The following is a 27011-nucleotide window of genomic DNA, read 5'->3' as shown; positions in this document are numbered from 1 at the left end:
TTTCAATCAATGAAAGAATTTTATTAGAAATAAAAATAGCTACTTCCAAATGAATGAGAAACCTAATCAGCCACACATAAGACCAGCCATACCGAGTTTGTAAACCATCTTCTTATAAATGAGGAAGAAACCAGGGAATTTTTCGTATTCAGCTCACAAAGAAATGGAAATTCTGTAACCAGCACAAACAAATGAGGGACGTTGGGAAAATAGCAAAGTACATCAATCTAGTTTTTTTTTTATTAACGTTTCCACAATGTCCCCTGAAAAAACATGTTTTGTTACAATTTTTTTTTTGGACAGAGTTTTGTTATTCTCCTGCGAATAACAAAAAAAAAAAAAAATTATTCCAGCCATTTTGTGCCAGCACTTTCGGCCTGTTGCCAGTGACAACGAGAAGCCGGCCCGTGAGTCGCTGAACCAGCCAGGGGCGCTGCGAGGTCACTCGACACCAGCCAGGGGGTGCTGCGAGGTCACTCGACACCAGCGAGGGGGTGCTGGCACAAAACAGAGAGAGGGCTACTGCGAGAGTAGCGGCACGTGCTTCCGACACACGCACCCATGTGGTGGGCACACAGCTCACACAACATACTGATGTCCAAACTCCCAGGTAGAGAAGAGGGAGGGAGGGAGGGGGGAGGGAGAGAGACTCCCCATTCCGTGCTCGTGGAGGGCTGCGTCTGGTGAGAACGCCGTCCACTCCCTGCTAGAGAATGGGTAGCTTGGTATGTCTGGCCTTAGTGAGCTCACAACACAAGAGTCCACCCACAGCGCCTCTCCGGAACTCTACAACTCCACACATTTTTTCTTTCTTCTTTACAATCTACTTTGAAAAAAAAATATGAAAAGAAAGACATCATATAGCTCAAACCCAAAATTTTGAACCACAAATCTGTTGGGGGGAGGGTGGAATATAAAAAAATTCAGAATGTAAGGAACATTTTTTGCGTCAGGTAATTGGAGCCCAATATTTCAGGGTGCCACAGACAAAGAAGAAATCTGTGAAGAGGGCTGGTACAGCACACTTGTACTGGGAGACAAAGGCCAGTGGAGCTAGGGGCAAGGGAGGAGGCGAGGGGAGGGGAGGAGAGGGGGGAGGCGCTGGGAGGAGTCTGCTGAGCGAGCCGTCTGGCTGGCTTGTGACAACGTGGACACATGAACGGCAGTGGGGATCCTGTCATCTGTGTGTCTGTGGGGTGGGGGCCAAGGCAAGGTGCCCGGAGCCCGCCCGCCAAGATGTGCTACGAGGACAGACAGGACAGAGGAGGGAGGACAAGTGACACAGGGCTGCTTGCACCAGGACACAACATTGGAGTGGCAGTGACAGGTGTGTCAATGACAGGCGTGTCAATGCAGTAAAGCAGTGACAGGTGTGTCAATGCAGTGGAGCAAACAGCTCGCTGAAAGCAGATCTACTGACAGCTGTTCCACAAACCGCCAAAATGACATAAAAGAATTGATCAAACCCAAATAACGCCGTAACTGTAAGTGGATGACCTATCCAAAAATTTTTTTTAAAAGAGGGAAAAGAAAAAAGGTTAATTGTAACATAAAAGAAATACAAGATAAAGTCCCCGACCCAGCCAGACTTTGAGTCTGACCGACGGAGAAAAGACGCCCAGACCACAGATCTCCCGGACAGATAAAAAACTGACAACTGACCAAGTCCACAGAGACTCAGGCTAAAGAGACCGTGATCTGGCAGTGTGTGCGCGGCTTGGTCCCCCCCATCATGAGGAGTGTACTACTCCATACACACCCCTCTCCCCAACAACTGGCTCTGAACTCCAGGGTGGGGGTGGGGGGGAGAGAAAGGGTTGTTTTTTTCCAACGCACACACAAGGTTACAACACTGAAATAAACCAAAACAATATGTGAACCAAAAAAAAACCGTTACAGGACACAATCTGAGAGAAGAACAGTCCAAACCATGAGCCAAAAGTTGGGAGGCGCAGTCAAAGAGAAAACAGGTGGGAGGTGGCTCCATTCTGTCACTTCAGTGGCAGCACTGGCCCATCCCACCACCGTGGCCCCCGTGGCTTGGCCTGCGTGGCCCGCTACACCTAGTCCTTCTTGGTGGACGCTTGCTCCTTAGCCTGGTGGGCCTGGAGGACAGCGACAGCTTCTTCCACCTGTGGGGGGGGACAGAAAAACATGCGTCTTGGTTGTGGTCCAAATGTCAGGGCAACAGTACACAGGTCACATCATCATCATCCAAGATCATTAGGTGTTACCAGACAATAACAAGCAAACGGAACAGTGAGATCAGGACGATGGATGTTCACTTTTAGCAACAGTTTCACGCCACTAGAAACACAAATTTGTTCTCTGGGTGTGGAGTAGAGGCGTCAGTCGAGTGACCCACACTACTACATGGTGGTGCCTTGTACCACACACACACACACACACAGTGGTCGTTGGCCTTGTACCACACACACACACACACAGTGGTCGTTGGCCTTGTACCACACACACACACACACAGTGGTCGTTGGAATTGTACCACACACACACACACACACAGTGGTCGTTGGCCTTGTACCACACACACAGTGGTCGTTGGCCTTGTACCACACACACACAGTGGTCGTTGGCCTTGTACCACACACACACACGCAGTGGTCGTTGGCCTTGTACCACACACACACACACACACACAGTGGACGTTGGCCTTGTACCACACACATACACACACGCTGGACGTTGGCCTTGTACCACACACACGCTGGACGTTGGCCTTGTACCACACACACACACATTTCTCTCTACTCAACATAATCAAGCTACTCAAAGGAGAAAAAATCCAAGTTATTCCAAGGATCTCTCAAACTAACATGTGGACTTCTCATTATTCATGGGTCTCAACTCAGAATTTTAAAAAAGAAGCAACTTTCCGCATGATCGCGGAGACAAATTATTATTATACCGTTTAACCCTAGAATGCTAAAATAAAAACCATCAATTTATCGAAGCAACGTTATTTCATACCAATTTGAGTGTTTGTAAGATTAATTTCACGTAAAAGTTTTTTTGGTCTTCGTACTCGGCCAATTTCCCACGCAGGCCTGCCATCATGATTCCCCATTCATTCCTTTGCCCAGAAGCTCCACAAAAAAAATCAACGCAACCCTGACCTCCCCCTGTGTTCCATCTGCCCCGATGAAGTGACCCAAGATCTACCTTGGCCTGTTTCCCCACAACAAGAAGCAATATTGGAGGCGTGAGAGAGCCCTCTTCTTACCTTGAGCTTGAGCGACTCCTGGGACTCCAACATGTGCAGCAGCTCAGAGTTGTCGATCTCCAGCAACATGCCGGTGATCTTACCCGCCAGCTCGGGGTGCATGCGCTGGATCAGTGGGAACAGGCGCTCCCCCAACATCTGCTTCTGCTCCTGGGGCTGGGCGGCGGCCAACATAGAGGCGGTCAGCGGGTCCTGGCCGGGGATGACCACAGACTGCTGGGGCTGGGGACAACAATGTTTGTTGTGTTGCAAATCTACATCTTTTGAAACAACATTTTCAGGGACGTGTTTTTCAATAGGATATTGATTAAAATGTACATTTTAAACCTTCTGCTGCCTTATGGCGAACCTGGTACGTAACAAAAAAAACAACAACTTAACTTTTATCTTTGTGCTGTACCATGTCACTCACTTAAGTAGGCAAAATGTGCCGCTCCTGGCTGCCTATACGGTAGGGAATAAAAAATGTGCATATCCGTATCAAATTTGCGAGTACTACTTAACTGTCAGGCTTGTAAGCGATAGATAAAAACACAAATGTAGTCATGTGGGGGATCGCGTACTCTCACAAATCACAGACATTGAAATGACTTTCACAAAATATAGGCGAGTCCTCTTCCTCAACAAACAAAAAGCGGTAAAGCAAATGTCAGTAAAATCCCCCGATTCCTAAGAAAACATGGCAGTGTGGGCCAGCCCCAGATTTCAGTGTGGCCAAACAAACACTGGTCTCACCTGGGGCATTGGGCGTCCAGGCTGGCCTGCCATTCCCTGGCCACGGCCGGGGTAGCCCGTCGGGCGCGCGCCAGGCTGGCCCATAGACGGCCCTTGAGGACGCGCCAGGTTGGGCATGGCCACCCCGCGAGGGGCGGGGCCACCGCCGGGCTGTCCAGTGATGGGTCGAGAGTTGACCGTGTTGGGCCGCATCTGGGTCTGAGCCGTCGGGGGCCGGGTGCGGATCTGGCTGGGCATGGCTTGGAATCCTGCAGACAGAGCATCCACATCATCTTTACACACAAGCAAACCATCAACTACTTCAGCTTATCAAACTTTCTCTTTGAAGTCAGTAAACTTATTCCCAACTGCATGGTGATCAAACCCTAGGTAGGTGTGTGTGTGAGTGTGTGTGGTGGGGGGGGGAGGAGATGTAGTGTGTGTGTGAACGAGTGCTTACACACACACAATTACGCTGCTTTCAAGCAGAAAAGTTAGCAAAGAAAGACAATGCAGTGGGAAGAAACTTTCTGACAACTGGTCCCCGGCCTGTGCCAGTGTGTACACCAACACTGGGTCAAACCATTCTCTCCTCCAACAACAACAACAACCTTTTCCTCAACTCTCTCTTTCTCCTCCAACAACAACTACCTTTTCCTCAACTCTCTCTCTCCTCCAACAACTACCTTTTCCTCAACTCTCTCTCTCCTCCAACAACAACCACCATTTCCTCAACCCTCTCTCTCCTCCAACAACTACTACCTTTTCCTCAACACAAGTATTCTTTAAAGACGATGCATTGGTTTTTTTTACATTTCCATTAACACAATTTAGACCATTTAGGGGGCACACTTCTGACCCAGCCTGTCCGGGCCAACCAGAGCTGAGAGGGATACAACAACCCTGCAGAAAAGGCCGAGATACTTGATAAAAATTCTCCCCACTCGGGAAATAAACTGATGTGTCTCCTCCGTGTGACAGCAAAGCACCTAACTGCTACACCACAGAGGCCGGTTCATCCACCACAGGCCGGTTCATCCACAACAGAGGCCGGTTCATCCACCACAGATGCCGGTTCATCAACGCACCACAAAGGTACAAACTGTAGACCTTACAAATATCACTGGCAGTTTTTTCTTCCATTCCACTAGAATCTGGATCCAAAAATGATTTGGTCTTTTTTGACAAAATCTTATTTCCAAAAGTTACCTTAAATATTCGAGAAGTTAGGGAGGCAAGTATTGATCCTTTTCTGCTGCTGCGGAATGCCGACAAGACAACAGCATCTCTCTTTACCTTTTAACGCACAGAGTAGATATGATGATGCGGCAAATACGGACTGTCAGAATGTACCGATTTCTTCAAAAACAAGGAAGATTGGAAGCACTCCATAACAAGCTTTTTTCTTTGACTCTCGCCGCCCATTACAAAGGTAAAAAAGAAAGCATGGGCTACCTTGGAGTAGCTTGAAAAACTGAATAAAGGAACTAATCAAATTCACTGGCCCACACACCGTACCGTTGCATTCTTGGTTTTACACACCCCCCCCCCCCCCCTAAGTTTGGTGGCCTCTCTAAAATAACATTTTGGGGGGGGTTCCAACGATGTCATTATAGAGGCTGCCCAATTCAATTTCCTCGATCAACCCACATTATTTTTAAGCTGCAGCAAAAACCCATACATAGAATGAGTTGGCGAAAGAAGGAAGAAAATTGACAACCAAAAAATTTTCATTTTTCACGAGACATTTACATCAATTTGCAGGCGAAAATGGGAGTATAATTGACAGAGAGGGAGGAACAGGTGCTGAAATAAAAGTCCCGCATTGGAAAAGCACAGGCTGCTTTCATATTTTTGGATAGGATTTGGAAGACCAGAGAGATCTCACTTCGAACAAAGCTGAGGATTTTCCATTCCAATGTGAAGTCGGTCCTGTTATACGGAACACCTGCCAACATTGCCTGGGCCAAAGTCTGTCGTTGGACGCACATTTTTGTCCAAAAATCTGTAGTTGACCTAAAAAATCTGTAGTAGGCTATATTACCTCTTGTCGCATACTTAATTGGGGACCCTTATTCATATTTTATTTTGACCCACATCAAATATGCATGATTGTGTTTGCCACTTCAAACAAATGTAGAAAATGACAAAGAACAAATGACAAATATGAAAACTACCAGAGGCATTTCCCTTATTAGTAGTTGGTGCAGTTCCTGTCCTATTCATACCTGCACCAACACACACACAAATGAAACCAAAAAACCACAACCCCCCCCCCCCCCCCAAAAAGCAAAGAGGAAGAAAAGGAGGGCCTTGGATGACTCAGGCCTAGCCTTGGCCTTTTGTCTTTGCAGAGTTTACAAGGAAAGAGTGTGACGGATCCCGAGTCCACACAAGGCCTGCACCAACACAGGTTTTGCAGAGTTTACAAGGAAAGAGTAGGACGGATCCCGAGTCCACACAAGGCCTGCACCAACACAGGTTTTGCAGAGTTTACAAGGAAAGAGTAGGACGGATCCCGAGTCCACACAAGGCCTGCACCAACACAGGTTTTGCAGAGTTTACAAGGAAAGAGTGTGACGGATCCCGAGTCCACACAAGGCCTGCACCAACACAGGTTTTGCAGAGTTTACAAGGAAAGAGTATGACGGATCCCGAGTCCACACAAGGCCTGCACCAACACAGGTTTTGCAGAGTTTACAAGGAAAGAGTGTGACGGATCCCGAGTCCACACAAGGCCTGCACCAACACAGGTTTTGCAGAGTTTTCTAGATCTAGAGGTAATAAAAAATTTAGAATACTAAAATTAGCTTCCAAATTCAGTTTTTGTCCCCTGGCCTGGTGTTGCCTTCACCGCCCCCGCCCCCCCCCTCCCGCGAGTGTATCTTTCAGGGTCCCCACCAAATCCTGGGAAAATTTTTCAAGACCCCCAAAATTTTTTCAAGACCCCAATTCGAGGGAAAAATCAGGCCGCTGCGCGTCAAGAATGATCCCCAAAAAGCCAATCTATCAATGATAAAAAGTCAAAATGTCTATAAATTAATGCAAATGTACATTTTGTAGTATAGTCTTCAAACAATACATGACTATAATACTGGGTGACTGCCAACCCAGCTTCTCAATTTTCCAAGGGAGGGGCCTCATCCATTTTTCAGGAACACGTTACATAACAATGAAAGCGTGTGCTCCATTTATATCTAATATAATACATGTATATGTTTGTGAACACACACACACATGTAGGTACATTATATCCAGTTAACAACAAGTCAGTGTAGCACTGGGATCTTGAGACTTTGGTATTTCAATCTGTTCTTACTTATTTATATTTTCCCATCATCATATTAGCCAACATAACAAACTATAGACCCTATATAAAAAAATGAATCCTGTTTTGAGCCTGAGAAAAGACCTAGAACTAGAAAATCGACTGTCAATAACCAGTCTGGGTGTCCTGATTCATATAATAAACGTGAAGACGAAAACCATTGCTGCAACTCAAAATAGAGTAATAACTAGAATGGCTCAAGTACACCTATACACCTATTCAGTGTGAGAGGTGTAAGAACTGGGGGGGGGGGCCAAGATGCAGTGACACTGAAAATCTGCCAATCTTGAACAGAAAGCTAATAAAATATAGATATAAATTACAATCACCCCATCCAATGAAACGCGAACACTTTAGTTCAATAACAAGGCATGACGGATCCTGATTCCACACAAGGCCTGCACCAACGCGCGCTTTGCAGAGAACTCTAAAGTAGTAATCAAAATGCTAAAATTTTGCTTCCAAGTTCAGTTTTTGTCCTCTAGCGTTGCCTTCAGACTTTGAATGAACTTTGGTGACCCCTACAAGTGCCGGTGCTCACAATGTGATGGAACGCGCAAGTTCATTGATGGGTCACAATGGCGAACCCAACAAGACGCTTGTATAACTATAACTTTCTTTTCTTTTCTTTTTCACAAGTGACAGCACAGGACAAATGATTTATTTTCAAGGCAACACAGCGTTTGCCATGCACAGCCTGCATGTTGTTACAATTAATGTTGCGTTATCAAACTACTACCAGCGAATTTCTGGGTGGTAACGAAAGTGAAAGTATATCTTGATTATCCCGATCAAACGTCGGTATCACACCTGCTTGCCACCATAGCCGCCTGTCTGCGTGAAGAAACATACTCTCTAGGGAGCCGAATGAATCACAATCGCGACCGGCAAAAATGAACTTTCGGGCATTATCGGGTTTGGTTTTCAAATATTTGATAACTTTCTCAAATTTCCGGGGGCCTGGCAGTCACCCTGCTGAACCCCGAAGTCGGTGGCTTCATCTCAAAATCGGTGGATCGGTAGTTTGACCCAAAAGTCGGTGATCTACCGATTTTTTCTGTAGGGTTGGCAGGTATGGGAACGCATCAGACTTGCATAAAGAGGATCCAGGTTTTCTAGAACAAGTGTCAAGAAAGTTACTGAGGATCATATGGACAGACAGGGTCATCAAAGAAGAAGTGTTAAGGAAAACAAGACAACTTTCGCAAAGTACAGTTACAGATTTCCATTTTAAGTATACAGAAGACTGGAAACACTGGATATCTACAAGTCAGGGCAACCCATCTCCTACAAGTGGAGCAGACGTGTGCTTACCGGCAGCCTGGTTGGGTCGAATGCTTTGCCCCCAGGGGGCGCGGGCGGGTCGGATGGAGGTCATGTTGGCCGGTGTGAAGAAGCCTCTCTGAGCCTGGGGCATGGTGGGCACGAAGTAGCCAGCCCCACCACTGAACAGTGGATTGTACTGGACGTTCTGCCACAAGTTAAACAACACACAATGCTCACACAAGGAAAACACACATCAAAGAACAACAAAAATAATAACTGCACATACGTCTTTGAAAATCTTTTCACAACCGAACTACCAGCAAATGAGCAGAATCTAAGGAAAAAAACTGAACAAAACAAAAAACAAAAAAATAACTTGGTATTACCAACCATAATAAAGATGGTTACTTCACCTTTGACAAGTTAAATATCTTTCAGCGAGAAAAATATGGCAAACCCATCTTTCTATCACAACCAAGTAGGAACAACCGGTTACAGTAGCTAGAACAAACTACATAAAAAGTGCTAAGAAAAAGCAAAAGCATGAATTTTCGAAAATGGATCACACGAAAACTTTACAATAATGCTGGAAGACTGGAAGCTTTGTCATTTCCACAGCATACAAAATCTCGTTGCTCTTGTGATGAGACCAGTCACCCACAAAGTATCCATTTTATGTTTAATTGTACAAATCGATAGTAAATCAATTTTATGCTTCTTGATAAGTGGAGAATGTTTGAGTGTTCTTGGGTCTGCTGGGGTCACACAGAGAATGCTGTAGAGAGTGGCTATACACTCTAGAAACGTATGTATCCACATTATTGTTCCTATACTAAACCACAGACAGGTCTTCATTTGGACTAGAAAGGCCTCTTAAATGCTACAAATAGCCATCGGCAAGCAGTTGGCTGTGTGATGATGCCAAGTGTTTTGCCTCTCCCGCGACTAGTCATTATAATCCCGATGGCAGCGATATATAGGCTAAAGCTTGAGTGAATGGTCTGACCTGCTGCCTCATGGTGGCCAGTCTCTGGATGTGCTGGGTGGCCAGGTGAGCCCGCCGGTCCTCCTTCCTCTGAGCTAGAGCCACGTACAAAGGCTTGGCCACAATGATGCGCCCGTTCATCTCGGTCACAGCCTTGGTAGCTTCCTCGGGTGAGCTGAAGCACACAAAGCCAAAGCCTTTGGACCTGCCTCCATCTCCCATCACCTGCCAGACAAACAACAGCAAATGTACTCACACAAGCAACACTGGAAAAAAGCACTTAGTTCAGTTCTCTCCACAGTTTTACGGCACCCGCAAGTTCGTGCTGAAGATGAGAGCCTATACAAAGGAAGTTCCACCCACCAAAGAAAAGAAGGAAGATAAGGACGAGGGGGTTCCCATTCTCTACACCTATGCTGTTTGCCTCTCATTCTTCAACAAGATCCCGGTTCCAAACCCAACAGCCAGGAAAACATTTTCTTCTCTGAATTGTTCTTTCACTCCCTTTCCTGTTCTCTAGACACGTTCTGTCATCTGCTTTCATCTCCAATCCCATACGTTCTGTCATCTGCTTTCATCTCCAATCCCATCCCTGCTTACCCCCAGCCTCCTCCTCTCTTCTTTTTTTAATAAGTGTTATACAGCACTTGCAACACAATAAGGTATATAAGTGCCGAAGATTAGAGGTGTTACAAGAGAGTATAAAAAAAAAAAGAGGGGAGATAAAGACGATAGATGTTTGATAGAAAAAAAGAAGCAAACCACACCAGAGCACCCATCAACCACCCACCCCCTCTTCTTTACTCTCATTCTACATGACTTGCTATCTTTCAACCAAGCCCCTGCAGGTAAGATCCAACACGTAGCCTACTCAGATATGAGCGAAAAATCCCGGATGTCCCCCAGTGCAAGTTGCACACGTTAAAGATCCCTTGGTCCTAAAATCATTACAAAGTGGACTTTGGCCGCCACCTAGGCAAAAATTCAAAATTAATCTCTATGAAAACTGAGTACCTTTGAAAAGGGAAGGCAAGGGGCCCTGCTTAGTAGCAAAAATTGTGACACATAAAAACCAGTCGAGTGCGACAAAAATACAAAAGAAGTACAGGGAAAATGACGATAGTAAAGTTTAGGAAAGAAAAAGAAGCAGTTCAGGCAGAGTTATGAGCATGACATTGAGGAATCAGCCCATTTACAATTCTACAGTCCATAAGAACAGGTTAATGTCCCCCCTTTGGGAATGGCATAAAGTCTAAAGACAGTAGTGAAGGGAGGGGAGGGGGGCGACAGATGTTGAATAGGAAAGAAGGAGCAAGTCACAACAGAGCACACACCACCCACACCCATTTCCACATCTCGTCTCGGGAAGGTTGCCCAGTTTTGTAAGTACCCCTTGTCCAGTCAAGCAATTCACATAACAATGACCATTTCCGAATAAGACGAAATGAGGTGAAATAAGACGTAACCACTGTTAACAAAAGCAACACTCAACAAAAGTTTTCAGCGTCCCCAGAAACAAATCCAGTATACGTCAAAACTGTCCACGACTACCAGCGGGTGTCCAGGGGAAAGGTGCTGGTCTTAGATGGACTTGGAAGTGGCCGTTTGTACAGGTGACTATCTTGTACAGGTGAGTGTCAGAGCAGGTTCCACTGTACTTCACTTCTGGGACAACAGGCTCAGCCAACATACATAATACATGAGCAAACAGCCAACATACAATGTACATGAGCAAACAAACGCAAAGAACTGTGTTAGTGTTGTGGGGTCAGAAAATTGGACAGGAAGGGGAGAAAACTATGTGGCTATCAGTGTACGACCTCTGCAGCAGCCGGTCCCACCAGACTGGCATGAGAGCGGCAGTGTGGGGTGCCAGGCCTGTGTTAGTGTCGCCCAGTATAGGGAGGAGACGCCAGATACCACAATCTGACCTCCAGGGTGCTGGGGCCAGCCCGTTTCTGTCCTACCACCGCCCGCCATTTCCTCACACCACTACCATCACTATATACATCAGTTTTTGTCACTATTTTACTGCACTTGCAACACAAACAGGTCATGTAAGATTAGAGGCGTTACATGAGAGTAACAAATAAAAAGAAAAGCAATATGATTTATGTTTTAGTAAGAGTTTTACAGCACTTGCAACATAATTAGGTCATGTAGGTGCCGAAGATAGAAGTCTTACAAGGAGTAACAAAATCAAAAAAAGACAGAGGCAAGGATGATTGACAGCAAAGAAAGAGCTAACCATACCAGAGCACCCACCAAATACCCAAGGACATATTTCCCTCAAATGTTGACAAAAAAACATTTCCTCCTCACAGATAAATTGTGTGGCATCAGAAAGGAACCAGGCATACATCAAAATAACCAAATCAAAGAAACATAACATTTCCCCACCCGGGGGGCTATCTTTGTCCAACAGTTTTTGGACACAACACATTTCATATTTATTTTTTAAAAATATTTCCAAGGACACTCAGGCTCTAATAAAAGTCCCCAATTGAAGACAATCACCTGTGCAAACAGTCACCCCCCCCCCACCACAACAGCGACCTTTGTCTACGCCAATAGGTGACCGTCCAGGAGGAAATGTGAAGGCAGCTGTGGTAGAGAACAGTCCCCTTCCCACTGAGCTGTGAAGGCAGCTGTGGTAGAGAACAGTCCCCTTCCCACTGAGCTGTGAAGGCAGCTGTGGTAGAGAACAGTCCCCTACCCACTGAGCTGTGAAGGCAGCTGTGGTAGAGAACAGTCCCCTACCCATTCAGCTGACAAGATCTTCAGGCCTTAACCACTGACCTTGGCACTGGTGATGGTTCCGAACTGGGAGAACTCCTTGCGCAGTCTCTCGTCGTCCACTCCGTCATCCAAATTCTTCACATACAAGTTCACACCTTGGTAGCGGTTGATCCGTTCCAGCTTGATCTTCTCAAACTTCTCCTTCAGTTCCGCCTGACGCTCCGCCTTCTTCTGTGCTCGGCCGCAGTACAGCTGCTTGCCGCCCACGTCCTTGCCGTTGAGGTCTGTGACAGCCTGTGGACGAGCCAACATCACAGCCACTCAGGGGGGACACCTCCCACACTTTGGCAAAACAATTGCCACAGTAACATTTGATAACAAAAACTTTTTTTTTCAGACATAGAAAACCTTGCCCACAGAGATTACCCCAGGACACACCCCCCCCCCCCCCCCCCCCCCAAAAAACAACTTTTCTACATAATTTTACCAAAGAGTAAAAATTCTTTCAGCAAACTCCACTGAAGAGAAAAGTGTTCTCACAAATGTCTCAATATACCTGCTCAGCAGCTTCAGGTTCTTCAAAGCTGACAAATCCAAATCCACGGGACTTTCCGCTACCATCAAACATCACCTGTAATAATGAATGCCAGATATAGCAACAACAAAAATCAGTTGTTTCTTATTTTAAACAACTGAAAAGTGACCACTAAATTTAGCCACTTTCTTCTCAATTGAGAATTTTTGCTCCAATAAACCAACAAAAGAACACATTTTATAAATCTTGGATTCAGCATAAAAAACAGGGACTTAGAATTTACAGGAAAGCAAGAGGCAGACAAAGAGGCAAGAGAAAAACAGCAAATTCTTATAGTTTTGTTTTAGTAGAGGTTTTACGGTGCTCGCAACTGCATAAGGTCATATGAGCGCCAAAAGATTTAGGTGTTACAAGAGAGTAACAAACATAAAAAAGAAGAAGGGGAGATAAGGACGATAGATGTTCGATAAGAAAGAAGAAGCAGCAAACCGCACCAGAGCACCCGCCAACCACCCACTGGAATTTCTTTGAAACCAGCTTAAATTTTTTTAAAGCACTGTTTAAGTTTTTGAAATCTAGTGATAAATAAACGGTAGTGAACGTTTTCAGCAGCAAAATATTTGAGAAAGATCACATAGGAAAACGTTATCCAAAAGTGGGTCAATTCTCTGCGTACTTTGAAAGAAAACTGTTCTCAAGCCAGAAATACATTTTGAGTGAATGAGAATGAAATTTGACATCTTAGTGTGATTTACAGAGCTAAACCTAGTTCTGGTATCCATTCAATTGTCCATGTCGTTACTACTTTGGTTTTTTAAAACTACAATTTGCTTGAAAACTTGTTTAGTTGAACAGTTTCGCTGCAGTTGCTATCAATAGGGCTTGGGAGGCAACTTCAGACATAACATTTTTTGTTTCCAATACATCTTTGCCGAAAAATTATTTTCGAACATACTGAGCAGAATTTTGGATGAATTTCCTCCAGCCCTTGCAGACACAATAGTACCTCAGATGTGGAAACAATCGGCACTGTTCTACCATCACCCTAACAGACAATGAACTCTTGTAACCTATTTAGTTTTAGGCAGCTAATCACAGGCCAACTAGCGATCATGCGACCATCACATGCCAGCAAGCTAGTAGGTTCAGTTTTAAACCTACTTCCCGCCTCTTAAGTTAGTACGTAAAATGTACTACACACAGGGATTGGAACATTTTCCAGCAGTACAGAAGACATGTGGAGTGCCTGCCCGCCTGCCTAGTCGACAGCGACACTGGGGCTCCCTACTTTCTAAAAAACAACAAAAATTGAACAAATGAGGCATTTTCTCCAGTACTAGAAATGTGTCATCAGAGTTGTATGCTCACATGTAGTGAGTTTTGATCGGTTGCCAAGTTTCTTTCATTCCGTTCACAGGTATTCCAGTATCTATATTTTAAAAAGGGCTCGCCCTAATCCTGACAGCCCAAAACTTATACCCGACCCAGCACGGTCGACACTGTTACAACTACCACTGATCTACAAAAGAACCAGGAAGAGTACATAAAGAACCAGAACCATAGGAGACAAAAGTGGTTCACCTTTGCGCTGATGATCTTGCCATACTGGACAAACATTTCTCTCAATTTATCGTCATCAAGCTCTTCTCCAAAGTTCTTGATGTAGACATTGTTGTACTTGCGGTGTTTGTCACCCATCTGCATCACACGTTCCTTGCGGGGGATGAATCGGCCGACATACCTGATAAGAGGAGGGGGAAAGGAACAAAAGAAAACTAAGAGGCGTCGACCAGCTCTGTAATTTTAAAAAGGTTGAAAACTGAGCAAAGGCCGTGCAGGACCCATCCAAGGCTTGCCAGCTTTCCCAAAGCCAATCAGAGACACCCAACATTTCAACATTTGATTCCTTAACAAAGAACAAAAGTACATCAAGTGGGGCAGCCGTTGGTCAAGTAGTGGTCATATGGCTCTCAAATTTTTAAGTGTAGAATCCAGGACAGTCCCTGGAAATTTGAAAGTCGGAAAGTGTGCATCAACTAAAACTGAACAGACAACTTTTCAACACAAAAGCTTCCCAACTTGCCGTTAACATCCTGACATGCTCACAAGGTACCCAGTAAGGCAAAAGCTTCTCCCCTTTTTCCCCCATGAAAACAAAGGAATATAATTTTTATCTAAAAAGAAAATCAACCTTGTTCTCCAATCACCCCCTCGACAACTTAAAGTGGACTCTATCCAAACATATTAGTTTTTGGCAGCTTAGAGATCACAAGTGCCTTCCGCATGCTGGTAAACTTGCTTCTTGTTCAATTTCTGACCCCACTTTTAACTCTTCATGTCCGTAGAAGAATTTCGTTCTGACCGAAGCCTCCCAGGGACTGATCCTATTGTGCCTTGGTGCAGTCTGATTTCCAGCCCAAAGCCGACTGGCATTGCTGTAGAAGGTTAATAGCGCAGGTACAACCAGGCATCTGTGTCCTTCATGTTTGACCCCAATGAGCAATGCATTTGTGTGTGGGAGCGAAAGCAAAAATATGCCCTTGCTAATTTTATTTCCAAGTGAAAATTAGTTCAAAAAAGTAAAACAAAAAAACCCTGCCGATAGATCAGTTGTACAAGGGGCCACCTTTACCAGCAAAGAGAAGTTCTGGGTCCTTTTCCAATTTACTAAACAAAGATGAGTCAACACATATCTCAAAGACTGCTCTACTCACACTTTTTTGTCGTTCAACAACATGCCATTGACTTTCTCGATGGACTGGCGCGCAGCTTCCTCCGTTTCAAAATGCACAAACCCATATCCCTTTGAGCCATGGTCATCACAAGCAATCTGGAAAATAGGTCAGAATACAGCATGACGGATAAATCCCAGTACAACACCAGTCTTTGGAAACAAATCTGATCAGAGGAAAGAGTCGAAGAAGTGAACCCGCTATCAAACAGAGGAGAGGAGCATACACAAATTGTCACAATCAGACTCATTCAAGACTACCTTGGTACTGGAGCCACCTGCCGACCTAAGCATAAAAGCCTACATCACAGATATAGTGGAAAATGTCCAGGTGGCCACCCATCGACTTCCTCTTAGGTGGATGTCATACACAGTCAAAATTGTTTGGAAAAAAGAAGGGGGAGGAGTAGCTGTTTATACAGGTGATTGTCTAAATATACAGGTGGCTGTTAGACGACTAATTTTACAGGATGAACACAAAATGTAAAGCATTTGTCACGGCTATCTATCTTACAAATTACAAGTAAGTACATGGTGCTATTCCTTGATTTCGTTTGATGAGTTTCACGTTTTACAACATTTGCGACACACAACTACGTCACATGTCATGTATTCCTTTCGTGGGTCAACATTCAACATCATTTTCAAGCATGAAACATACCTATCAAAACTTCTCATTCCACACCAAGAATACTATGACAAAATGGAACACAAACCTTTCTCATTGAATTTTAGTTCATTTTCAAAAGAACAGCGAGTAACAACAGAAATACACACGGAACAAGTATCTCACACTTCAGCTTGAACTCGAAAAATACTCACTTTACACGATAAAATATTGCCGAAAGCAGAGAAAGTGTCGTACAAAGCCTTGTTGTCGATACTTTTATCCAAGTTTTTGATGAAAACATTTCCAACGCCTGATTTACGCAGGGAGGGGTCCCTCTGAGACCACATGATCCGAATTGGGCGACCCTTAATCGTGTCAAAGTTCATGGTGTCCATTGCACGCTCAGCTGTAAATATAAAAAGATGAAAAATAAAATAAGCTTAGGCCAACTATTAAGATGTAAAAGATAAACAAAGCTCAAGGACAAATGACAAAATTGGTGGTAGTATAGGCCTACAGAGGTAAAAAAAACCTGGCATTCTCCAGTTTTGGCAGCAAAGAGTACAGGAACATCGATAGGCCAAATACACGCTCGCTATCATTATCCAAAAGCCAAAAGAGAACGAGCCATAGTACCACTGCGCAGTCTGCAGTTCTAGCCAAATGAACAGTAGGCCTACATTACTATTTAACTACAAGGGAGGGTTTCGAGGGGCAGGCCCTCCTGACCTTTTCAAATACAGGGTGTTGCGAGCCCTCTCCCCCGTATTTAACCATATCATATTAGATTTTTTTGGTGTAATTTTTGCTGTTAGATCTAAATCTAGGTTTGATATTTTCTCTCGCTCCCAGTCAGTGCGATAAACATGATATCGGCACTCACAGTGAAAATATAGATTCTAGATCTATTCTATCTAGATCTAGTATTCAGTGATCTTGTAGTTCCGTTCGTTAAAGTCCACAATCCATTTGTTTACATCCAGAGAAGAAATCGGGAAGTCTTGATGACCAAATAGGCAACACAAAGAATAGGGATGCCAGACAGGACAGAAGTAGGGTAAATTTTTACTTTCACTCCCGCACACAGATGCACTGTTTCAGGGGTCAAACTGCTGTATTGTTTGCTGCAGATCACACATAAAGCCACTAAAACTGTCGCAAATCAATTATTTTCAAGACAATTTCAAATCTCACTGTAAAATATAAAATTATGGGTAAGAACAGGGGGGCATGCCCCCCTGTAACCCCCCCAGATTTCATTTTACCCCAAGTGGGGCAGGCCCCCCGATTGGTCCAAAGCATGTCTATCTCGGTTAAAAACAATAAAATATTTCAAAAACTATTAAATTGCGACGGAAATGAAGTTGATATTCGTGTTCAGCGCATCAATATTTAGTAGAAAATGGACAACTGGTAGCTGAGTGTGAGACGGGAGGTGAAGTAAAAAAATACCAGAAGTAGAAACAACAGAGTGAAGACACGTTCGTTGGCAAAAATCTGGCCACTTTTTCGGAAGATCTAGATCTAGTTGCCACCCTGCTTATTTGGGTGTGGGCTAAGATCTGATCTAGAATCTAGAACCTAGGCTATGTTTGATGCGCGAGCGAGAGATATTAAACCTGCTAACTGCCAACATCAAATTATGGTAAAAATCCCCCCCCCCCCTTCATATTTTTATTAGGTCAGGGGTCCTTGTCACATGCGACTAAACGTAGAATGACGCAAACAATTTTTAGGTAAGGCGGCCATCTTGTGTGACGTCAGACCAGGATACCCCTCAGATCACATGACTACATGATCCAAGGAAGGACTTCTGTAATGAGCGACCACCCCATCAAACACAATAAAGAAGAGGCCTAGACCTAACCCTAACCCTACTGTCTCAGAGTGGTCGCTTGTTACGGAAGTCCTCCCTGATTTAAACATAGCCAACCGTCATGGCACCACAGATCGTGTATACCTGCCTTGGCACACGTTTGGTGCGATGTTTTCCCAGGAGGCCTACCAGTAATGTGATATGATGCAATACTCCAATGACGCTGCCGCTCTATCTCTTCTGTGCATTGCATTGTTTATGGGGCCGGGGATCTGCGAGCGTATTTACGGCAATTTTAGCGCGCTTTAGTAGTGTCTGCGTTTACTTACCGTGTTTCAATTTCAAGCATCAGCGTTCGGCGCTCTTTAAGAATTCCCTTCCCGTTCCATCAGCAGTCATTTTGAAACTCATGGATTGCCAGGTAAACGTGAATATTTTCGTTTAAAATTGAGGCCCACAAATTAAAATAACGCAGTGGCTATTTTTACGGCGAGCCGTAAAGATAGCCTCCCAGGCTATTTTTACGGCGTGCCGTAAAGATAGCCTCCCAGTGAGTCCCAGGCTATTTTTACAGCGATCCTCCAAAAGCGACCCTACTCCGCCTCTCATGTACGCGACATGCCTCAATGTTTTAGATCTAGGCCTATAGTAGGGACCGTTCAAAATATAAACTTACACCTCAGAGGGGAAAGGGTGTCTTTGGCTTCATAATTATAGTCTTTATTCTGGACTTTTAAACAATTCAATGTTTTTATGTTCTTTACTAGGACGTTGTTGTGGGATTCTTTCAAATAATAAAATAGATCGCATTTTTTAAGTTTTTGTTTTCTGATGTGCTCATATTATTACTGTCCATTTTTATGGGGAACAGCTCACCCCAAGGGTGATTCTTTTTCCGATTCATATTTAGGAAAAAAAATTATACGGGCATAAGAAATAATGAAGAAAGTAAATTTTGATAAGTCCAAAAATATGAAAGTTGCCATGGAATGGAAACAGCACCAACATGCAAAACAAACAATTATTTTTAAAAACCGAAGGCTTCTTACTCTCTAACAAAATTGCATGAAAATTGGTGGAATGGTAGATACAGATACTATGGTCAATCGTACTGAGCAAAATTTTGATATTTAAATGAAAAAAAATATATACATGTATATATGTGTTCCTGTACCCTGAAATTGCATCACAATAATTAATAAATTAATCACTGTGAATAAAAAAAATATATTTTACACCTCTAGAATAAAAATCTGCTCAGTGCAAAGGAAGGAGGAACATTTTATATAGGCATTCCCAAGGCGAAAAGTGTTAACTCCAAAATGGCCGCTCTTCTTGTGGGTGTGGTACATAATGTAGTGATGTCTGTGAATGAGATGATGCTGGCAGTGGCAGTGGTGATGGTAATGATAATGACGAGGAGGTGATGGTGGTGGTGATGATAAAGAGAGGGTGAATGATGATGGTGGGGAGAAGAAGGAAGAAGTGGTGGTGGAGGAAGGGAGAAGGAAGATAAAGAAGAGAATAGAATGATGATGGTGAAGAGGAGGAAATGGAAAACCTATGACAGGCTATGAGGCTGTTCAAATATAATCTTACACTTTTGGGGACGTTTTTAAAACACAAAACCCAAATACCACTTTTCTCACATTTGCCTCCAACCCCCATCCACATCAATTTAATTAGTACTTTTTCCGATCTTCAACTTCCATTATTATTTTAAAGATACCTGTACTATACGTGGCTTTTTTTAACCAGCTTGTAAAAAAAAAATCATTTCAGTTAATACAATTTAATCAAGCCATATGAACTAGAAAGAACGCATAAATATGGAAGACATTGAGACTCTTGTCAATGCAATAGGTACGTGCCTTACAAATAAAAGACATCAAGACATTAAAAGATCAACAAAACAGTTGCAAAGTTACAAAGAAACATTAAGAAATTAGATGTCCACCGACAGAATTTTCATCATAATTTCAAAATTATTTGTAACCCCCCCCCCCCCACTCCTCTAAAAAAAAACAACAACAACAACGGGGATCTGCAGTGATCATGCAGATCTGGGTCTTGTTACTGGCATTTATCCACTTTTTCTTCTGCCGATCCAATGCCCGCCTTTCTTCCCAGTCATGAGCAAAACGTTCATCTCACAGAAGTGTCATTTGGTTAACCTCCCCACCCAATCTTCCACTTTTCTTACAGAAGCCAAAGACACCCTTTCCCCTCTGAGGCTGAGGTGTAAGTTTATATTTTGAACGGCTCATAGGCCTAGATCTAATACATTGAGGCATGTCGCGTACATGAGAGGCAGAGTAGGGTCGCTTTTCGAGGATCGCCGTAAAAATAGCCTGGGACTCACTGGGAGGCTATCTTTACGGCTCGCCGTAAAAATAGCCACTGCGTTAAAATAAACGAAGTGGCTAGCCGTACTTAAGTACGGCTAGACTGCCAGTCTAGCCGTACTTAGATCTAGGTTTGGCTCTATCGACTCAAGCCTGTTAAGTACACAGGTCTCATTAGATCTAGATCTAGCAATTATTCAGGTTCAAATGCATGCAAGTCAGTAAGGCACCTTTTGGTTTTGTCTGAAATACAAATACTTTAGGCATTGCAAAATAAAAATTCCATTTACAATTCAGCCATCAATATTAAGTACGGCTAGCCTGACAGTCTAGCCGTCCTTAAGTACGGCTAGCCTGGCTATCTACCCGTACTTAAGTACGGCTAGACTGCCAGTCTAGCCGTACTTATCTTAGGCCCTATTAACATTAATAGAAAACAGGAGGTTTAAAATACAAATACATGCACTGTCATTAAGGCACCTGGTTTCGTCTCAAATACAAATACTTTAGGTACTGCACACTAAAAATGTATATTTACAATTCATACAATGCCTATTTTTTTGTTAAATGGTCAGTCAAGCCATCATATTAAGAATAAGTACGGCTAGACTGCCAGTCTAGCCGTCATTAAGTACGGCTAGCCTCTTCCTAAAATAAACAGGGCCAAAAATACATTTTTAAAGTAGATTTAGCAGATCTTAGTCGCACCCTGAATTGCCAGGTAGGCCTAATCGTTGAGTGAACTATAGTAATAGTAAGCGTGAGACAGGAAGGAAATTAGCAGCCGATCAGGAAGACGCCCTACTCTTGACTCCTTGGCGAATAATAATGGGGGGGGGGGGGGTAACTGCCGAAGAAGCACCATTGTTGGCTTGAATTTTGATTTTCTGGCTTTTGACGTGTTTCCTTCCAGTCTCAGTCTCACGCTTAGTTCACTCATCAACGACTAGGCCTACCTGGCAATTTAGGGTCTCTGACTCTGGCGTTCAGCTTTGGACTTTAAACGAACGAAACTACAAAAGGCTGGATTGTACTTTACCGGACCACCTGTCTCGGCCCGTGATTACTACGCACGCCTAGCCTAATAAAGAAAACACACAAAAATGCGAAACAATAACATGAGCGGACAGTCGTGTTTACATATCAATGGGGGGGTTTCTGGGTGGCTAGCCCCCCTGGCAACAATAATTTAAGGCCGGCACTATTTCTCCGAACGTTTGGGAAAATAAAGCTGGGCACTATTTCTCCGAACGTTTGGGAAAATAAAGCTGGGCACTATTTCTCCGAACGTTTGGGAAAATAAAGCTGGGCACTATTTCTCCGAACGTTTGGGAAAATAAAGCTGGGCACTATTTCTCCGAACGTTCGGGAAAATAAAGCTGGGCACTATTTCTCCGAACACTCTGAAATCTCATCCTTTCTCGCAAATTTCGGATGTTATATATATCTATAATTACAGTATAGGCCTACCAAAGACTGTTCGTATACAATATGGTTCAAGCGGTCCAAAAAATGTCCTCAGTAAATATTTATATAAAGAAATGCTACAGTTCCAAACAGTTTTTCGCTACAGATATGGCGTGTTGCCTATGAAGGGTACTGCTCTTAAATGTAATGTGTTGTGTTCACTCGTGTGCTGTCTAGATCTAGATCTAGATCTACGGAGGGTTATTGATAACGACACGATAGAACTACTGCGACTAATGTACTGACACTGGCAAAGCCCCTTAATGTGTGTGATTCCATAATTTACATGTAATATTCTGTACTTTTTTAAAAATTACGCACATTTAGGGTTAAAACAGCCAATCTTCTTCGGACAGGTGGACACTCGCCCTTATTTGTTAATGTTTGTTCTTGTTTATGAGCTGTTCTAATTTTGATTTCTTTCTGTTGTGAAACCTTTCTTTTTCACGTTTGTACACTCATCTAAAAATCTCTAGACTAGCTCTTGAAAATTGAAATAGATATAGACCCAAAAATTTGCTCCTGTGTGTGTGTGTGTGTGTGCGTGTGTGTATGTATGTGTGTGTGTGCGTGTGTGTATGTATGTGCGTGTGTGAGTATGTCTGTGTGTGGTAGTAAGTGGAGAGTGAGGAGTGTGTGTGTGTGTTTGTTTTTCGAGCTTTATTTCAGCCTTTATTCAGTAACAGTTCAAAGTATACAAAATAGAAACACAGGATCCATTCACTCCGGGGCTCATGAGTTATTCGTCTCTTTCAGTTTTACTCATTCATTCAATTCCCGTGTTCTCTCCCGCGGCTCATCCCTGTCCGCATGACTTTCATACCCCACCCCCTCCCTCCAGGCACACACAAAGAAAATCTCACTCATTCCCTTGCACCCTGCGAACCATGGACAATAATATAGGCAAAACTGCCTGAGCTGCATTCCTTTCTTTCGTGAGCTGTGGACCAGGCCAGGGGGGTCGGTGTCGTCGTCTTGTAGTTGCTGTCGCCTGTGGATACTCTCGCACATTCTTCCTTTCACCCGCTCTTTCACTCACACTGTCTCTCCATCCATAGCTCAGTTCGTCATACGTTCAAAAGTTGCCCACTAGTCATGTTTAGTTAGTGTGTGTACATGTGCATGATGGTGGTGTGTGTGTGGTGGGTGTTACTGAAGGTTGTCTGTAGGCGGGCTTGCCATGCGGTGTTCCTTCCCAGATCAGAGGCAGAATGAAAGTTGGCGCCGAACTCTCGCAATAAATAGGCAAAAAATCACGAGACCGGAAGCCGGAAACCGTTCGGAGAAATAAAGATCGGCACTATTTCTCCGAACGTTCGGAGAAATAGTCACTTCGATAATTTAAAGACACTCACACACACATATAAACAATAGCCTATAGCATGATAAGTCGCGAGCAGGGCCAATGGGTAGGCACTTGGATAAAAATTTCAAAGCTTTCAAATTGCTTTAAAAACAATACCAATGCAAAGAGCTCAGTGACACGATTCCAACGCTACCTTAGTTATTGCTCTATGTTGAACCGTTTTTGAGATATTGCATTTTAAAGATCTTTTCGAGGGGATAACATCTATATAGAAAAAAAAGGCAATTTTTGTGATCGAAACAGCAAGGACAATAAGGGAAATGTAAGCTGCTTCAATATGCTGCTGCGTACATGCTAAAACCAAACATTTTCTGAAACCTTGTGATATTGAGGACAAAATAACAGTCAGACGAGATTTTTAAAATATGTCGTGGTGGGTAATATTGGGTAATATTATGTAACACTGTGTTGTGTAACGTGACCGCATCGTCCTGCGGTCAATATATTTTGCCATAACTTTCTTATAAATTAAGCTACATCAATAATTGAGGTATCATTTTGAAGGTCTTTTTAAGGCCTTTCTTTTGGAACATCTACATATCAAATATCAGTAGAATTAACAAAAACTGATTAAAAAATATAATATATTTTAACAAAACAGCTGGTCGCCTAAAATAAGATGAGCATAGAAGTTTTTAAAGTTAACATTTGTGTCTACAGCTGCTGCAAACTAGTGTTTTTTAGTCTACCTTAATTCATGATAATACTGTTTTTTAAATTCATTTTGCATGTTATTGTTAGAATGTTTCTTTCATGTTTTAATTTGTCATGTAAATGAGTAAATGATCAATTACTCTGTCTTTATCTTTGATTTCTCTTTTACATCTTTAACTCATGAGATTGCCCTGTAAGTTAAACAATAGTCTCTTCTAATTTTATTACTTCAGTTTGTTCAGCAAGTTTTTCATTATATTTTTATTGTGTTTATTTAAATGTTCAACTTCTTCAAAGACAATTAGTTGTGAAATATGACATGTTTTTTGAAGCACGCAATTGTGTCACGATACTTATTTATTCTTTCTTTATTTCTGGCAATTGTTTAGTTCACCCAGTCTGCCAACTTGATATTGTTAAATTAATGTCAATTTTTTTTTCTTGTCTGCAACAAATGCTTTCTTAAGTGCTCAATTTTTTTGCAACTTGTTCAAACAAGTTTTTCTGTGAATTCGACCAACTCCGCAAGCATTTCTGGATTTTAATTAAAGTCAGGATTTATTCTGGTGAGCTGTCAATAAATCCAATGGAACAGTGGCAGGTTGTGATCAGGGGCTGTGGAAAGAAAAAAAAAGCAAAGCAATGAATTCATCAATGAAGTAAATAAATTCATTTGTGAGCAGTGGATGGAAATTTGACATTTTCACACTACAACTCTAGTAAAGGGAGAGTGTAGATGACTAGACAAGAGAAAAAACATCTTCTAATAAACATGTATCTTAAAACAAACTGGACAAAGTACATGAAAATTTAAAGAGATATTTAAATAACAAGCACACACAAAAACAATTAAGAAGAAAAAATATTTAAAGACAATATAAGCACACAAAATAAGTAAAAACTTGCGTGAAATGGATGGTCTAACAGTGACAGTAACACAGAAACAAAACAAGGCCAAGGCTGTTACATTTCCCTCCCCCCACCCAAGACTCCTTACTGATTGTTACATGGTGCAAATTCATAAAAATTATACAACAGTGATACATATTACATTCCAAAATTTAAAATGAATCATATCTTCTACTATAAAACATTCTTCAATGCCGTTTAAGAGGTAATAAACGCCAACAATACACGTTAGCGTGGGTTAAGTTCGCTTTCCGCAATGGCCGCCATGACCTCCCGGTTCACGCTCAGCAGCGCGATCGATAATAGGTCATGCCCATTCATGGAGAGTGACCTATTTAAATTAGGGCTCACACGCTTATGCCTCAACGTACAACATTGAAATTAACAAATAAAAGAGATAAAAGGTTGAAGAAAAGACTGTGAGGAGTACCTAAAAAAAAAAAGATATACTCTTTAAATATAAAGGCTTGAACTTACCTTATTTTTAACTCCTTGTAACTCCGAACACACACAACCGATCCCGAAGTGGAAAACGCCATAATACGCGCCTTTCTTTCCTCTTTAATTTGATAGGCGGAAGTAATCCATAAATTGAAAAGAACACTATAAACGAAACAAAACAAATAGGTACCCCCCTCACGGGGCCCGATTTCTGACACAAAACGCGGCGGCCGCAGGTGAACGAAAATCTCGGGCCGCGCGGGCCGATATCCAAGTGCCTACCAATGGGGTTGCAATTATGCAAATGAGCTCTCGTGCGCATCTCTAGCCCTCCATTGTACTTTGCCGGACCAGGAGTAGGCCTAGGCCAAGCCAGCAGAGTCGCGAGCAAATAAGAATAGTGGACCACGTGATTAGATTGACCAAATAGCCTCAAGGTGTCAGGGTCATGGGTCAAAGGGCACAGTGGCACGGTCGTGATGACTGAAAAACCCGGTAAGAGACAGCAGTCGATTGCTTGCAGTTGAAGAGTGAGGACGTGGTAATTTTTTACTTTCACTCCCGCACACAGATGCACTGCTTCAGGGGTCAAACTGCAGTCCTGTTTGATGCAGATCACACATAAAGCCACTAAAACTGTCGCAAATCAATTATTTTCAAGACAACTTCAAATCTAACTGTAAAATATCAAACTATAGGTAAAAACAGGGGGGCATGCCCCCCTGTAACCCCCCAGATTTTCTTTTACCCCAGTGGGGCAGGCCCCCCCCCCTGGAACCCCCCGATTGGTCCAAAGCACGTCGATCTCGGTTAGAAACAATCAAATATTTCACAAAAACTATTAATTTGCGACGGAAATGTTGATATTCGTGTTCAGCGTATCAATATTTAGCAGAAAATAGACAACTGGTAGCTGAGTATGAGGCGGTAGGGAAAGTAAAAAAATACCGGGGACGTTGAAAACTGAGTAGGAGAGTGAGTAGGGGAGCTCGGAAACGAAGAACAGCGGGCCACTGGGCACCAGAGCGAAAGTAGTTCCGACCGGTGGTCCGGTAAAGTACAATCTTACCCTACAAAATCACCCAGATCTAGTAGGCTAACAACATACACTGCAGCCTACTAGAGATCTAGCTGCCCTGGCTCAATGCCAATCATCCACCACCTCCGCCTCCACCCCACTCCCAAGCGTCCAAATTTTAGACTAGGCAACGCAAAACCCCCAAGTTCAAGCACCAAGATATAATCTATCTAGAGTCTAATCTAGATCTAATCTAGATCTAAACATGATCGTGGTCTCGCTGTAATGTAGACCTAAATCTAGATCTATCTAGATATATATCTAGATTCTAGATATCTAGAATCTAGACTAACATTACAACTTACCGTCATGAGGCTGCTGAAAGTTCACATAAGCATAGCCAAGAGACCTTCTCGTGATCATGTCTCTGCAGACACGAATAGAAAGCACAGGTCCGCAAGTTGAGAATTTCTCAAACAACATAGCTTCTGTGACATCTGGGTGAAGATCACCGACATAAAGTGATGCCATGGGGTAAGTTGTTGTCGGATTCATCTTGTTCTGTATCAACGGCTAACTTGCTATTCTCTGAATAAAATATGGCGGGTAGCTTTGGATCTTACAACAGCTTGTTCAGTGTCGAACACGTTTCACTTTAACTTTTTTGTTATTTTATACAATTTTACTAATTTTTTTTTGTTTTTTTTAAGTTTTTAAGCGTAATAGAGGACTTGAATAATCAAAACATAGTCTGGCTTTTGTAAAGTACAAAATAAAGCCTGTATATCTTGATTAACTTCTCCAGTACGTCTCTCTGTCCTGAACAGGAGGATTAAAGGAAGTGAC

The 27011-nt window shown here is 43.0% G+C and overlaps 1 protein-coding gene and 1 long non-coding RNA gene across 2 annotated transcripts; both read right to left on the bottom strand.

Annotated features, from left to right (window-relative positions):
• Nucleotides 1-27011, bottom strand: LOC101855319 (polyadenylate-binding protein 4-like). The gene is made up of 11 exons (XM_005113204.3): nucleotides 26531-27011; nucleotides 16362-16555; nucleotides 15523-15638; nucleotides 14390-14549; nucleotides 12830-12904; nucleotides 12334-12567; nucleotides 9556-9759; nucleotides 8598-8754; nucleotides 3977-4224; nucleotides 3242-3463; nucleotides 1-2132 (listed from the first exon to the last, which is right to left on the bottom strand). Exons 1-11 carry the CDS (start codon nucleotides 26718-26720, stop codon nucleotides 2064-2066), a joined length of 1869 nt encoding a protein of 622 aa, XP_005113261.1. The 5' UTR covers nucleotides 26721-27011; the 3' UTR covers nucleotides 1-2063.
• On the bottom strand, nucleotides 23966-25442 carry LOC106013981. The gene is made up of 2 exons (XR_001185499.2): nucleotides 25184-25442; nucleotides 23966-24412 (listed from the first exon to the last, which is right to left on the bottom strand). It is a non-coding gene; the product is annotated as an uncharacterized LOC106013981 (long non-coding RNA).

Source organism: Aplysia californica, unplaced genomic scaffold (genome assembly GCF_000002075.1).
Source record: "Aplysia californica isolate F4 #8 unplaced genomic scaffold, AplCal3.0 scaffold01716, whole genome shotgun sequence".
Taxonomy (NCBI): Eukaryota; Metazoa; Mollusca; class Gastropoda; order Aplysiida; family Aplysiidae; genus Aplysia; species Aplysia californica.
The sequence above is the reverse complement of the archived record's forward strand: the minus strand, read 5'-3'. Positions and strand labels throughout refer to the sequence as shown.